This window comes from Acomys minous (genome assembly GCF_964271855.1).
Source record: "Acomys minous genome assembly, chromosome: 13".
NCBI classification, from domain to species: Eukaryota; Metazoa; Chordata; class Mammalia; order Rodentia; family Muridae; genus Acomys; species Acomys minous.
The window spans coordinates 84,906,264-84,921,241 of record NC_140495.1 but is presented as its reverse complement, the minus strand read 5'-3'; the positions used below and the strand labels follow the sequence as shown (position 1 = coordinate 84,921,241).

General features: G+C 42.7%; 1 protein-coding gene across 1 annotated transcript in view; it reads left to right on the top strand.

Annotated features, from left to right (window-relative positions):
* EFHB (EF-hand domain family member B) overlaps positions 1-12,319 on the top strand; it is a 46,516-nt gene extending 34,197 nt beyond the window's left edge. The window contains exons 10-13 of the mRNA XM_084753677.1: positions 4,423-4,630; positions 9,477-9,689; positions 10,192-10,373; positions 12,125-12,319. Coding sequence (XP_084609803.1) covers positions 4,423-4,630; positions 9,477-9,689; positions 10,192-10,373; positions 12,125-12,298 — 777 coding nt within the window. The 3' untranslated portion in view covers positions 12,299-12,319. The remainder of the gene's footprint in view (positions 1-4,422; positions 4,631-9,476; positions 9,690-10,191; positions 10,374-12,124) is intronic.
* Positions 12,320-14,978: the final 2,659 nt, after the last annotated feature.

Genomic DNA, 14,978 nt, shown 5'->3' with positions numbered 1-14,978 from the left:
TCCTCGTGTCGCAGGCCTGGTGAGGGCCAGAGGAACAGTGGGTGGACAGTGAAGTTCAGAGACAGCCATGACTGTGTGGTTTTAAGCATGGTCAGCAGCTACTTTTGTCCTTCACATATGTAGAACTGAGTAAATCTCAGAGTTCTAAGAGCAAGAGCAAGTAGCTTTGTGGATCTCTGCAGGACAGTGGTCAGTCTTATATCTAAGTTTTGGTGTCTACTCATAATATCTTCAGTCTAAAACCAACTCATTCATAGAATGGCATTGAGTTGGATATCAGGGGCTGGAATGCATCCAAAGGGTGCAAGGTCAGTTTTTTTTTTCCTCTTGAGACAGGGTCTTTTATTGTCTAGACAGGCTCCCAACCCATGGAGTAGCACACGAGTCTCATGAACTTTCTATACCCTTCTTCTTCTTCCCAAATGCCAGGATTAAAGGCCTGTGCCACCATATCTGGTTTATGTGGTACTAGGGATTTAGCCACTGGCTTTGGGTGCGCTACCCAAATCCTGTAGGATGTTCCTATAGGCCAAGATCAATTAATTTTAAACTACTATAAATGTAATTTATTCATTTAATTTGATGCTAGGGATTGGACCTAGGACTTTATACATGATAAGCACATGACATACTCTGAAATGAACCCCAGTTCCTTGAATGTGGTTTTTTTTTTTTTTTTTTTTGTCATGTTTTTCAGGAAGCTTAGAGCTCACTGAACAATTTCAGTGTAGACTTTGTGGGCACTTGATTCCCCTTCCCCTTCTTACTTTGCTTTTATTTTCCTCTACTCTCTTTGTGTGTCATTGTATCTAGTTTTCCAGGTAGTTTACAAACCATTTTAAGTGAACTTTAAAAGTTTATTATTCTTGTAGCATCCAGGAACTGAACTCAAGCCATCAGGTCTGGCATGGGTGCCTTTACCTACGGACCTCTTTGGTTGGACCTACGAAACATTTTAGAGTGAGCTTAATATCAATACATACCCATGATGTGTGCTGATAGAGAGTGTCACAATCATTTTAAATTATGAATTTAGCTTTTATTCAAAATTAAATAAGCAAAAATTTAAAGAAATTTGTGTACACTATTGACATACAAGGGCATTAATAGAGCTAGCCATGAGTTTGCAGTAAATAATCACAAAGGAATCTAGGTCAATATGAATATAAATCACGTCACAGCATGGTGTTCTGAGATATAAGGCCAAACCAAGATTTACATCAAGACAGCAAGTGAACAACAAATCAAACCTTAAAAGCCTTTACAAAGCCCTGCAAATCTTACTTCTGCATTAAGCTTCTCTTCCTTCATATCCTTAATGGGTTTACATACTATGTAATTTCCTAAGTACATTCTAACTTTTATTTATTCCATTATTTACTCCATTATTTAATTTTATTTATCCACTTTACAACCCGATTGCAGCCCCCTTTCCTCCCATTCTCCCCCTCACACACCCTTCTCCCCTCATCCTCCAGTCTTCTCCTCCTCAGAGAAGGGAGGGGTCCCCCATGGGTGCCAGCTGGTCCTGGTATATTAAGTTGCTGCAGCACTAGGTACTTCCTCTCCTCCTGAGGCCAGAAAAGGCAGAAAGTTAGGGGGGGTGTGGGACCCAAAGGGAGGCATCAGAGTTAGAGAGGGCCCCTGCTCCAGTTGTTGGGGGATCCACATGAAAACCAAGCTGTGCCTGCTGTGTATCTGGTACCTATGTGCAGGGGGCCCAGGACCAGTAGGACGTTTTCTTACTTAGTAATAGCCCATTGTGGGTGGAGCCATCCCTAGGCTGGTGGTCCTGGGTTCTATAAGAAAGCAGGTTGAGCAAGCCATGAGGAGCAAGCCAGTAATCTGCACCCTTCCATGGCCTCTGCATCAGCTTCTGCCTCCAGGTTCTAGCCCTGTTTGAGTTCCTGTCCTGGCTTTCTTTGAAGATGAACAGCGATAATGAAGTGTAAGCCAAATAGATCCTTTCCTCCCCAAGTTGCTTTTTGGTCATAGTGTTTCATCACATCAGTCGAATCCCTAACTAGGACATCTGCCAGGATACGTAGTCCTTTGCTTTTTAAAAGTTCATTTTGAATACAGTTGTAAGAATACAACCATCTTAATAGCTGCCGATGATCCAACTAAGCCACTAGAATTGTTTAATGATGATGTGTCTTTTAAACCGTCAACCTTCAATCTGTACAGCATAGTGTTTGGCATCACTTAGGAATGTTTTACTGAGAAGGCAGGATGATGTGGATCTAGTGCAGTAGCATCTGAAACTGTTGTATGCCCAGACTCAGTTTCATAGAAAAATAATTAAAACAGAACAAATAAACTGTGGTTTTCTAAATGGATAGTTTATAAGATTAATCCTATTATTGATTGAGTGCCAATTGTCCATTAAGCATCATTCTGGATAACGTGTAGACTTCCTGTTTAGGGAACTTAGAAGCTGAAGACGTTACCCATAAATCTGAGTGGCAGCGCTATGCTACAGCTGGCTTGAGAGAACTTACTAGCAAGTTTGCAAACCAGGTGATGCAACACTGGCGCCTATGGAATAGCTCCAATGAAGGAAATAAAAAATTCTACCATGGAGAGTAGCAATTGATACAAATCAGGGCTTCCCAAGGAGTGTGGCAGGCTGTGCCTAAGTCCCTACATTTGGGAGCCAGAGCCAGGAAGATTGACATTAGAGGTTAGCCTGGGTGAGGCTCTGCCTCGAAAGACCAAGACCCAAGCAACAACAAATGAATAAAATAACCCTTCTCAAAAACAAAATCAGGACTTCTTATACTACACCTGCCCGAAAGCCAGCTGTTAAACATGCACAGCACAGCACTGGAGTAGGACAGCTCAGAGATCCCAGGGACTCATAGCTACACCTGGGATTTTGGTTATTAGCTATCGTTATCCCTGTAATTTATGAAGCAGATTCTTAGCTGTGCTCCCCAATGACCACCCCTGCCTCCACCCCATGTCCAGCTTTCCTTGAGCTTTGAGTGGCGTGATGGTTATATGGGGTTTAATGAGAACAAAGCACCTGTGCTTTCAGTGGATACAGCCTTGTATCAGGCAAAATTATTATTGACATCATCTATTTTAGCTTTCTGAACTTGTAGATTCTGTCACTAGTTACCACATTGTTTTCCTGGTAGGGTATCAGGTTCATGGTTTTGCTGGACTTGCTCTTGCCATAAAGAATTTTATAAACTCAGACCATTTCTACCTCCATTATCAAGGCAATATATTAACAAGAGGAGACATAGGAAATTAAATCCCTCTAAGGGGCCAATGCATTCATAAAATCTTTTTTAAAATTTAAATTTATTTAGAACTTATGGCCTCACACACTAAGGCAAGTATTCTGCTCTTGAACTATATCCCCAGCCCAATGCTAACCTATAGTACCCAGAATTCACTGCCCAAAGTACCAAGGAGGGATGGGGGATAGAATGAAAGCCTTCACTCCTTAGCATCATCCTTGAGTGCATCTATGGCTGGCTTGGAGGCATGCACCAGGGACTGAGTAGTTAAGATCGCCTCCTGTTAACTTTCTTCCTTGACACGCACGAATCCTCTGCCCCCTCATCTCCCAAGTGAACTAGACTTGAGGGGTTGGTAGCTTTTGTTATTTGCTAGTGGGAGTGATTATCAAACAAAACCAGGCCTCCCTACACTTTGCTTTGTAATCTCATCTCTATTTTTTCCTCATTAGTAAGCAATGATGTAGAGGGCCTGGTGTTAAAAAAAAAACTCTGTCAGCATCAAAAATTGTAATGAGCTATCAGACATGCACAGCATTGCTCAACTGAAATGCCACGCATGTTTTATGGCTATGCCAGCCACATCCCAGTGCAAACAGTGTAGTGTAAAGGATATGAGTAAGCAGGGTGTGTGAGAACAAGCTTGTCATCCTAGCACGTGGGATGCACAGGTATGAGGACCAGAATTCAAGGCCATTCTCATCTAGATAGCTGGTCTTGAAGCTGGCCTGGGTTATGTGAGACCTTGCCTCAAAATAATTATTAAAATATCAAAATAAATGAACACATGCATGAGTGGATGGGTAAATAAGAACAAGAAAAGAAAAAGTGATTAAATTAAGTGGGGGTTGTGAGCACAGCATACATTTGTTTAGGGCGTGCAAAGGTCTGGATTCAGTCTCCAGGACCAATAACAAAAAGGTTCTGAATTGTATTCTGCCTATACCAGGACCACAAACTATGAAGTGTGTCTTATCACTTGCTTTACGTACATAGTATTCGATTTCTTTTAGTGGAAGTTGGAATTTGCTGATTGCATGTGCTAGAGTTCCTTCTTTCTTTCTTTCTTTCTTTCTTTCTTTCTTTCTTTCTTTCTTTCTTTCTTTCTTTCTTCCTTTCCTTCCTTCTGAGACCATGCTCACCTTACCTTCCTTTGCTTACTGGTTGACAGAAGGGGGATGGTATGATTGACAGAGAAGAACTGCATGAAGCTTGTAACCAGGCCAACCTGCATCTAGACAAGATGCTCCTGGACCAGCTGTTTGACTACTGTGACGTGGATCAGGATGGCCTGATTAACTACCTGGAATTTGCCAATTTCCTTAACTGGAAAGACAAAGTGCCCCTCAAGGAGTACGAGAAGAGGGTCATAATTAAAGGTATTTAATTCTTGAAAGCCTGCTGAATATTTAAGTAGATTTTTATATTGCATAGTTTTTAGGGTATCTACCAACTTTAATATTATGTATTCTAGTTAGCTCCAACAGTCAGTTTGACATGGCCCAGGGTCATCAGGGGGAGTCTTATCTAAGGGATTGACCAGGTCAGATTCTGTGAGAGATTGTCTTGATCGACGGTTCATATAAGATGACCTAGTACACCTGAGGTAGGTCAGGCCACCGTGGGCTGTGTGAGAAAGCTAACTGAGGAGCTAGAGAGATGACTCAGTGACTAAGAGTGTTTACTGCCCTTGCAGAGGAGCCAGGTTCAATTACAAGCATTCACACTCTAGTTCCAGGGGATTTACTGCCCTCTAGCCTCCACAGGCACCTGCACGAATGTGGTGTACTTAAACTCATGCACGCTTGCATACATACACATACACATAAATAAAATAATAAGTCTTTTTTTTTTTAAAGGGTAGCTGAGCATGAGCAAGAGAAAACAATAAAAGGCCCGGGCGTGGTGGCACACGCCTTTAATCCCAGCACTTGGGAGGCAGAGGCAGGCGGATCGCTGTGAGTTCAAGGCCAGCCTGGTGTATAAAGTGAGTCCAGGACAGCCAAGGCTACACAGAGAAACCCTGTCTCGAATGCCCCCTTCCAAAGAAAACAATAAACCATGCTCCTTCATAGATTTTTTTGTTCCATTCTTGCTTCAGTTCATGCCCTAACTTCCCTTAAATGGTGAACTGAGACCTGGCATAGCCAAATAAACCCTTTCCTTGCCCACGTTGTTTCTGCCCACGGTATTTACCACAGCAAAGTAAAGGGAAGTAGGACTAGAATAGTATGCATATATGTTTATGTGGAGGGTGTATATGGAATCGAGGGGAAGAATTTGGTAGCACTCAGGCAGGGCAACAGTGAGACTTACCCTCAACCCCCTTAAGTTAGCTGTGAGATTTATTAGTGAACGTCATTGTTGGGAGGGGACATTGAGCACAGTGACAGCCCTCCTGAGTACAGGCTAGCCAGTGGTCCAGAGACAGTATTTAGGAGGATGTTTGACTCCTCTGCCTTGGGAAACAACGTCTCCCATGCCATGTCTTCAAATTCAATTCCATTAGAGTTGGTGAAACCTCTCTTCTATGAGATGTGGATCATCTGGTGGCCAAGGAATGCGAACGTGGCCATGAACAGGGATTCAGTCACGTGGGTCTTATTCTTCAATGTAGTATGGAAAGCAATGGTGCCTGGGTAATGTGAATCCTGGCCACTGTGCCCTGGGGCTTCCTAAAGGTACCCCCTACATACCTGTCCTGAGCCTAGACTGCAAGTAGCACGGTATCAGGGATATGACTATTGGCCCTGGGAACTGCCTCCAAGGTCCCTAGGGCCGTTCAGGTAAACAACAGGCTGTGTGTTCTCCCAAGAAGGGTGGTGCTCACAGCCATTGTACAGTGATTGGAGCCATGAGGAGAGAAACTTGACTGACTTACATATGGCTACAGAGGTAACTTACTTTTAAAAAAAGTTTTAAAATTAGCATACTTTCGTTATACATCAAAAGGGGTTTATTGTGACATTTTACAAATGAATATAATGTATTTCAATGATATTTACCTATTACTACTTCTTGCCTCCTCTTCCCCCCACCGTTATGCCTCTAACTCTCCTTTTCCAAACCAGAGGCTTACTTTTCAGTGTATGGTTTTGTATCATCTGATATTGGCACCATGTATTTAAAAATTAAAAGTAAATTGCTTAGAATCTCAAAATTCAAAAGTGACTCATAAAGGGGTTTGAAAACCCCATCTTAGTTACTTCTCCACATTGAAGGATTAGAACATTTAGTTTTTAAATTTTTATGTAGGGGCCAGATAGATGGTTCAATGGTTAAGAACACTGGCTGCTCTTCCAGAAGATCTGAGTTCAATTTCTAGCACTTATAGGCCCACAAGTGTTTGTAACTCCAGTTCTCGGCCATCTGACACCGTTGTCTGGTCTCCATAGGAACCAGCCATGCATGTGGCACACAGATATACACATAGGCAAAACACCCGGATACATACAGTAACATAAAAATCAAGTGTGGTGGCACACAACTATTTCCCCAACACTGAGATAGCAGAGGCAGGAGAATTATGAGTTTCAAGCTATATAGAGACCCCGTCTTAAAAAATATCCCCAAACCAAGTCATACAAAAACAGAAATTCCACAAAAATAAAATGTTACAGTCCTTTGTTTGTTTATTTGTTTGGGGTTTCAAGACAGGGTTTCTTTGTGTAGCCTTGGCTGTCCTAGAACTAGCTCTGTAGACCAGGCTGGCCTCGAACTCACAGAGATCTGCCTGCCTCTGCCTCCCAGGTGCTGGGGTTAAAGGTGTGGGCCACCACACCTGGCTGCTGCAAAAGTACTCTTAACTGCTGAACATTTCTCTAGCCTCCTTTTCTTGCCTTTATTATTTTTGCTTTGGGTTCTTTTTTATTTTCTTCTGAGAGGCCTTGTAGAGTTGTAGAGGTCAAGAGTGTCACCATCGATTCAGAGATTTATCATTGATAATCAAAACCATATCCCTTTTTCTGATCTAAGACATGGGCAGAACTCAATGCAGCCTGCCTCTCACTTAGAGGTTTGGTGGTCACTGCACTGCAGCCAGCACTCTGATCTATAGCATTTTACCAAGAGCCAAGTTTGGGCTGGACATTAATGGTGACAGCTTTTCTCATCCACTGCCACAGGACCAAAGGGAGGGAATTTCTCCTTCCTTGTCCTGGCTTTTGCTATTGTCACATCAGTTTATCTTAAGCATCTAGCTACTGATAGGGCAGAAGGGGCTCACGTTCATAGCTCTGCCCAACCTGTGTCTGAAGTAGCCATCAACGTATCACTTTTATTTTTTTAATTTAGCTTTCAGACCCTGTGTGGTTCTGTGTGCCTGTGACCCAAGCATTTGGGAGACAGAACTAGGAAGATGGCTGTAAGCTTGTGAACTGTTTGATAGGATGGTGAGCTCCAGGGCAGTCAGGGACACACAGGAAACCTGTCGCAACAAACAAGAAAGCCAACAAATGACTGGCCTGGTGGTGTACAGCTGTATCTCCATCACTTGGGATGTAAGGTGCAGGAGGATTAGGAGTTTGTCATTCTGTACCACATAGTGAGTTTGAGTCCATCCTGGGCTACATGAAACCCTGGCTCACAAACCCAACCAAAGAAAAATTTAGCCTTCAAATTTCTCTGGAGTGAAAAGCTTCTTTAGTGGTTTCTTCCCCTCCGTCTTCAGTTCTGTTAATCTTCCTCACGTGTTCCAATTTCCTAACCCTTCTCACACTCTGAAGTTTAGGCTCTTTCCAGCTGTGTAAGAAGCTGTGGGTAGGTTTGTGGTGGTCATCTCTCAGAAGCGTTCTGTTCCTAACTTTATCCCATTTTGTATGAATGCTATCACCTCACGAACAACTTTGTTTTTCTAAGCCATTGTAGATTTTTTTTTTCTAAATGTGTAGTTTTATCAGCTAAGGCTAGAAGGTGGTTGAGAGTTATTTTGGAACTTGTAAATTGTCTGCTCTATAACAATACCAGCTTGGCTTCCATTTTCAGCACCCGATTGCTGGGAGGTTGCAGACATTTTAATTTCCCCTCTAGAATGTCTCTCCTGTAAAAGTGATGATACTGCTATTTCTACTTTTATTCCTGAGTTGATATGTCCCTCCCTGCCTCCCTCCCTTCCTCTGTTCACCCCCTCAGTCTCTCTCTCTCTCTCTCTCTCTCTCTCTCTCTCTCTCTCTCTCTCTCTCTCTCTCTCTCTCTCTCCCTCTCCCCTCCCTACCCCTCTGCCTCCCTCCTGTTTATCAAGGTGTCCCAGTAGAGGCTCTGTAGCTTTCAAGGAAAGCCAGGTCCCACACTGTAGATCAGTCCCTTTGAGCTCTTGTTTGTAACTCTTGCACGGGTTTCTCCAGCCTTCTTCTGTGGTGGCGGGAACTCCACAGTGCCCTCAAGTGGCATCTGTGGAATAGCTAGCGCTTTGAAGAGAAGCTTTCTGAAATGACTCATAAAGTCAGGAGGAGTTTCAGTGCTACCGCACCCTTTGTTAGTGGGCTTGGTCCCAGTACCTGGTGAATGCTGTCTGCACCTGCTTCCGCTGAGCCAACCATAACCTTTTTTTTTTTCTTCAATACACTAACTTGTAGGAAGTTACTTAGAGGTGCGGTCCCACAGTTCTTCTTATGTTCTTCTTATTTCTTCTCCGGATGGGACATGCTCTGCCCTCCCGGTGTATGTAGAACTGGGAGACAGTTCAGTGGTGGAGCATGGGTTCTAATGTGTCACTTGAAGAGAAAAACCAAAGGGTTCTCTGTTTTTGGTTCTCAAACTGGAAAGATTTCTATGGAATAATATAGACAGAGGAACAGAAAGTAAACACTAGGCCATGCTGGGATCACACCTGACATTGGCCTGAACTTGCTGTTCCCAGTGGAGTGTTGGCACTGGGAACTGCTCCATGGATGCTCAGTTCCGTGGTTAGGAAGAAGCTACAAAGGAAACTAATCTGTAAAAATCATTGCATTTATTATTATTATGTGTGTGTGCACATGTGGATGCACACGTCACACTACTTGTACAGGTCAGAGAACAACTTGAAGGAGTCAGTTCTTTCCTTCTACCATGTGGGTCCCAGGGCTCTAATTTTGTTGTCAGCCTTAGTGGCAAGTGACAAGTGCCTTTACCTGATGAGCCACCTTCCATGTCCAAATAATCCAGCTTGTTACAGAACAGCAAGCATCAAGAAGTGACATCTTCCTGTACTTTCTTTTCCCTTCTTTCTTTTTTTTTTTCTTCAAGGTAGAAAACAAAACTGTGAAAACATTACTGAGACCAGCATGAGGGAAGTTGAACCAACTCTTCTGATAAAGCCTGAAGATATCGTTCCAAAAGAACCAGGAAGTTCAGAAGAGACGCTCCGGATGCTCCTGAGACCAAGTGACAAAGTGTCTAACTACTATAAGACATCATCTTCTGACATCAATGCAGCTGTTGGAGCTGTTCCTGCTATATGTAAGCATGGCACGTTTCTTGTCAAGTTAAGTGATCAGGCCACCCGGAAAGTGCAGTGTTCATAGTGTATCTGTCCCTAACCTCTCCCTGCATTAGAGTGTAAGTTTCTTAAGGCCTTGGGCTGTAAGTTTAACTGTGTATTCTAAGCATTCTGGGGTCTCAAAGATAAGTCTTACTGACCTGTTAATAACGGCCCAAGTAAAAAAGTAATTTTATATTAATGAAATTGAGACTCATGGATGAGAATGTTGGATGCTTTCCTAAGCTGCACTTGAACTTCTGAGCTCAAGTATCATGCCTCTTGTCCTTGCAACCAAGGTGCATGCCGCTGTGTTTGGCCATACTCTTCTTTTTATATAGTCTTTGGGTTTTATACTTAAGTGTAAGCACAGTATTGTTTAGATTAGCTACATTGCAAGTGCTCAGCGGTCACATGTGACTGGTGGCTACTGTTATACAGCTGGGTTTCAGGGTGTCTTTTTCTCCCTCATTGATGACCTAGGTTACCCCATATATGGTGTTCCAACCATTCGATCTGACATTCCTGCTCCCCGGACTTGTCGAATCAGTGACAGGAATAATTATGGTGAAGAGGGTAATGCTTATTCGCTGCTGCACCCCTCCATCTTCTCCCGGAAAGGTGTATTTGAGAGGGACTTCTTCAAGACCAGATCAAAGGAAGAGGTAAGAAATCCCCTCAAACTTCAGTCCCATGCAAATATACAAAGATAGAAGTTTGCACTTACCAATGACCACTATTATTATTGTGATCAGTTTTGTTATTGTCGTCTTTTATTTTATTTTTCTTTGAGATGGCTTTTCACTTCTTACCGTACTCTGGCTTGGTACTCACTCTATAACCCAAATCGGTCTACAACTCTTGGTGGCTTTCCTGTCTCAGCTTACCAAAACATTGGTATTACAGGCAAGGACCAACATACTTGACTGTTGTTTTATTAATTTGTTTTGTTTTGAGATTGAGTTTTTATGTTAGCCTAGGCTAGATCTGAATTACATATTGCTTCTATTCTGATCCACATTATTATTATTGTTATTATTATTATTATTTTGTTTTTGGAGACAGGGTTTCTCTGTGTAGCCAGCCTTCGCTGTTCTGAACTCACTTTGTAGACCAGGCTGGCCTCGATCCACCTGCCCCTGCCTCCCAAGTGCTGGGATTAAAGACGTGCACCACCACTGCCCGGCTCATGTTGTTGTTGTTGTTGTTGTTGTTGTTGTTGTTGTTATTATTATTATTATTATTATTATTATTAATCTTGTGTGGTCTAGGCCAGCCTCCAAATCAGCTACCTATCTGAGATTGGTTTTGAACTTCTGGTCCTCCTGCCTCCACCTCCCAAGTGCTGAGATTACAATTATGTTCCTGGTAGTTGTGGTACTGGGGACTGAATCCAGGGTTTTGTGCATGGTAGGCAAGAGCTTTACCACCTGAGCCCCAGCCCTGGCCCTAGCTCCAGCCTGTGACTATCAATTTTGACTTTTCAGTATTATAGCTTGTATAGGGGTCCTGATATATAGGATTCTTGATGAATGATAATCAGTTTGGTTGTAGATTGCTGCTGTTTTTCTTTTCTTTTTTCTGGGTATATTATATAATTTTCTCACCCTTCCCACAGGGTCTCACGATGTAGGCCAGGTAGGCCTTTAACTCGAGAGCATACTTCTGCCTCTGTCTCCCAAGTACTGTGATGACAAGCATAGACTACCATGCCCAGCTGCTTTTCTTCATTTAAATTTACTTAATTAAAAAATACATAATATTCATTTTGGAAGTTTATCTATCTATCTATCTATCTATCTATCTATCTATCTATCTATCTATCATCGGTCTATCTATCATCCTACCTACCTACCATCTGCCTACTATCTACTTATCTATGTATCTATCTATTTATCTACTCATGTGTTTGTATGTTTCATGTATGTGTGAGTATCAGAGGAAAACCTATGAGAGTTGGTTCTTTCTTCCATTAAGTGGGTTGAGGAAATCAAAATAAGGTCTGGGCAGCAAGCACCTTCACTGTCTGAGCTGCCTTCACTGTCTGAGCCGCCTTCACTGCCTTGTTTTGTTTTCAAAAAAAAAAAAAAAAATAAGAGTGAGAGAGGATCTCACTCTACAGCGCAGGCTCACCTGGAATTCACAGTGTAGTGCCGGCTGGCTTTGAACTCTTAACATTCCTGCTTTAGCCTCTCTAGCTCTGCAGCTACAGGAATACACTCCCTCTATGCCTGGAATGTACTAGAATTTTGATATCTTATGTGTACATAGGCACATAAGCATATGTGAACACACATGCTTTGGGGGAGGAACAGTGTCTGTTGTATTTTTTAACATACAGTTTATTTTACCTAATTTTTAAAATGCAAAACTAAAACCACAAATCTTGGTCTGGCCTTAAATGCATTGTTTCTAGATTTCAGATATACTAACTAACATTGGAGTAAAGCTTTCTGAAGAAGAGTTTGAATATGTATGGGATCTCGCATCGAAGAAACACCGGAGAGGAGAAGTTTGTGTTGAGACCATCAGGAACGTTCTAGATGAGCTGCTGCATGCAGAACGAGCCAAGTGTAAAACAGCCGTGTGATATTTTGGGAACTTACACATTTAAGCAAAATAGATTAAATCTGTGTTCATCTGAAGTGTTCTGGTTTTGCTGTTAATGTTAAAGCTTGGCAGCCACTTCGATATAACTCATGTGTCTGTGTATAGACTAATAAGTTAGACCTTGTGGACTTCATCTTCTCGTGAGTTCCAGAGCATCCGAGAACATGACGGGTGCTGTAAGAACCTTCCGCCTCGCTACGGTCGCAGCTTAGAATGATGCTGAACATTCATAATGTTTGACAGGCCCAAGAATTCCACCCGTTTTACCACACCTGAAATTCAGTTTGTCGGTGATGGCAAGTTCATACAATCTTGCCTCTGATGTTTTGTTTCTGTGTTAGGCTCTTATATGAAAAGATGCCTGCTTGGGGCGCCTATTCATTCATTTATTTGTTTATGTTTTTTGAGACAGGGTCTCTTTGTATAGCCTTGGCTGTCCTGGACTCGCTTTGTAGACCAGGCTGGCCTCGAACTCACAGAGATCCACCTGCCTCTGCCTCCTGGAGTGCTGGGATTAAAGGCGTGCGCCACCATGCCCAGCAAAACGCAGGATATTAGAAGAAGCAGGATGTAGGGAGCAAAGTTTCAAGACCCAACGATTGCATAATGGCCACTAACTTAATATCTTCTTAACCTTTTCTCACCTCTCTCTGCTTCTTGGCTACTGCTGCTAGTTCAAGACCACCCTGGGCCTACATAATTGACTTTCTGGCTAAGCCTAGGTGACCAAGTGAGACCCTGTTTCAAAAACAAAAAACTGAAAAAATATTTTGGAGCAACTTAAGAACTACAGAAAAGTCACAAAAGTAGTACCCAGTAGGACATAGAAGTGAGCTAGAATCTGTCCTTGAGAGCCCACAGAGGTCAAACGCGAGCCTCTCTTTCCAGTACTGGATTCATTGGTAGCTTGAGAGGGGCTGTAGTGAGATCATTCTATTTTTTTGGATATAACTCTTTTTTTTTTATAATTTATTCAGATTACATCCTGATTATTATCCTCTCACTTGTATCTTCCCATTCCCACCATCCTTCCCTCTTCTACTCTGTTACCCTCCCCCAGACCTCTGACAGAAGGGGACCTCCATATGACCACAACCTATCAGGTCTCATTGGACAGCCTGCTTCCCCTTCCTCTGTGTGCCATTGGGCCTCTCTACCAAGGGGAAGTGATCAAATTGGGGGGAAACAAGGAAATCTTGAAATTTGCAGGCAAATGGATGGAACTAGAAACAATCATCCTGTGTGAGGTAACCCAGACCCAGAAAGAGACACGCATGGTGCATACTCACTTTATTATTATTATTATTATTATTATTATTATTATTATTATTATTATTATTATTATTATTATCGTCATCATCATCATCATCATCATCATCATCATATTTATTTTTTGGTTTTTTCAAGACAGGGTTTCTCTGTGTAGCCTTGGCTGTCCTGGACTCGCTTTGTAGACCTGGCTGACCTCGAGCCAGATATTAGCCCAATATAGATGTCCTCTAAGACACCCCAGTCAGTGAGGGATTGGGTCTTGCTGGGACTTGCGGCTGGACTCCAGGTGAGAGTGGTATGGAAGAGTAGGAGGATGGAAGGATCCAGAGGGTTCAGGAGCCCCACAAGGCAATCATCAAGGCTGTTGGATCTGGGGCCAGGGGTCCTGCACAAACTGTTGTACCAACCAAGGACAATGCATGCAGTAAACCTAGAGCCCCTGCTCAGGCCTAGCCAATGGACAGCTCGCTCTCAACAGTTGTGGAGAGAGCAGGGACAGCCTCTGACATGAGATTATTCTATTAATTAAAACACCATATACTGTCACCTTCGCCCCTGCATCAGTAGTTAAAAATTTATCAGACCACCCCAGAGCTACTTGCGTGTCTGCTGCTCATCTGTCCATCCACCTGCCCATGCATGTGTCAGAGCAAGGCGCATAGATTGTGCTTCACTTCTCAATACATCCAAAACAAAATGAAACAAAAACCAGGACAATGGTCCCAGGTATCTACCCCTTCTTTCTTCCCACCTTCCTTCTTTCCTTCCCTCCCTCTGAAGGTGCTGGTTCTAACCCAGGACCTTTCGTACACCTAAAGTGCTGATGCTCTTCGGACCACCTGCCCACCTCCAGCTCTCACAGTGGAAGGTCCCAAATCAGGAAAAACTTGGTGTACTAGCTGGGGTTCTCTAGAGTAATGGAGCTTATAGAATGGGTCCCTCTTTATTCAGTGAAAGAGGATTTATTAGAATGACTTATGAGCTGCAGTCCAGCTAATCCAACAATGGCCAGCTGGGAATGGAAAGTCCAAGAATCCGACAGTTGCTTGGTCTACAAGGCTGGGTGTCTTATCTGGTTTCCAGTACACTTGAAATCTTGAAGAATTAGGCATAAGCAGTGGACTTGTTAGCCAGGCGAGGGAACGCAGGTCAAGAACAAGGGCTTCCTTCTCCCATGTTCATATATAGGCTATCACCGGAAGGTGTGGCCTAGAATAAAGGTGTCTTCCTGCCTCAAAATCTGGATTAAAGGCATGTATCTTCCTACATCGAAGGCCTGGATTAGAAGTAGATCTACCTATTTCAAATTATTAAAAAAAATTTTTTGATTCATTAAAATTTATTCACATTACATCTCGATTGTTATCCCCTTGCATTTATCTTCCTCT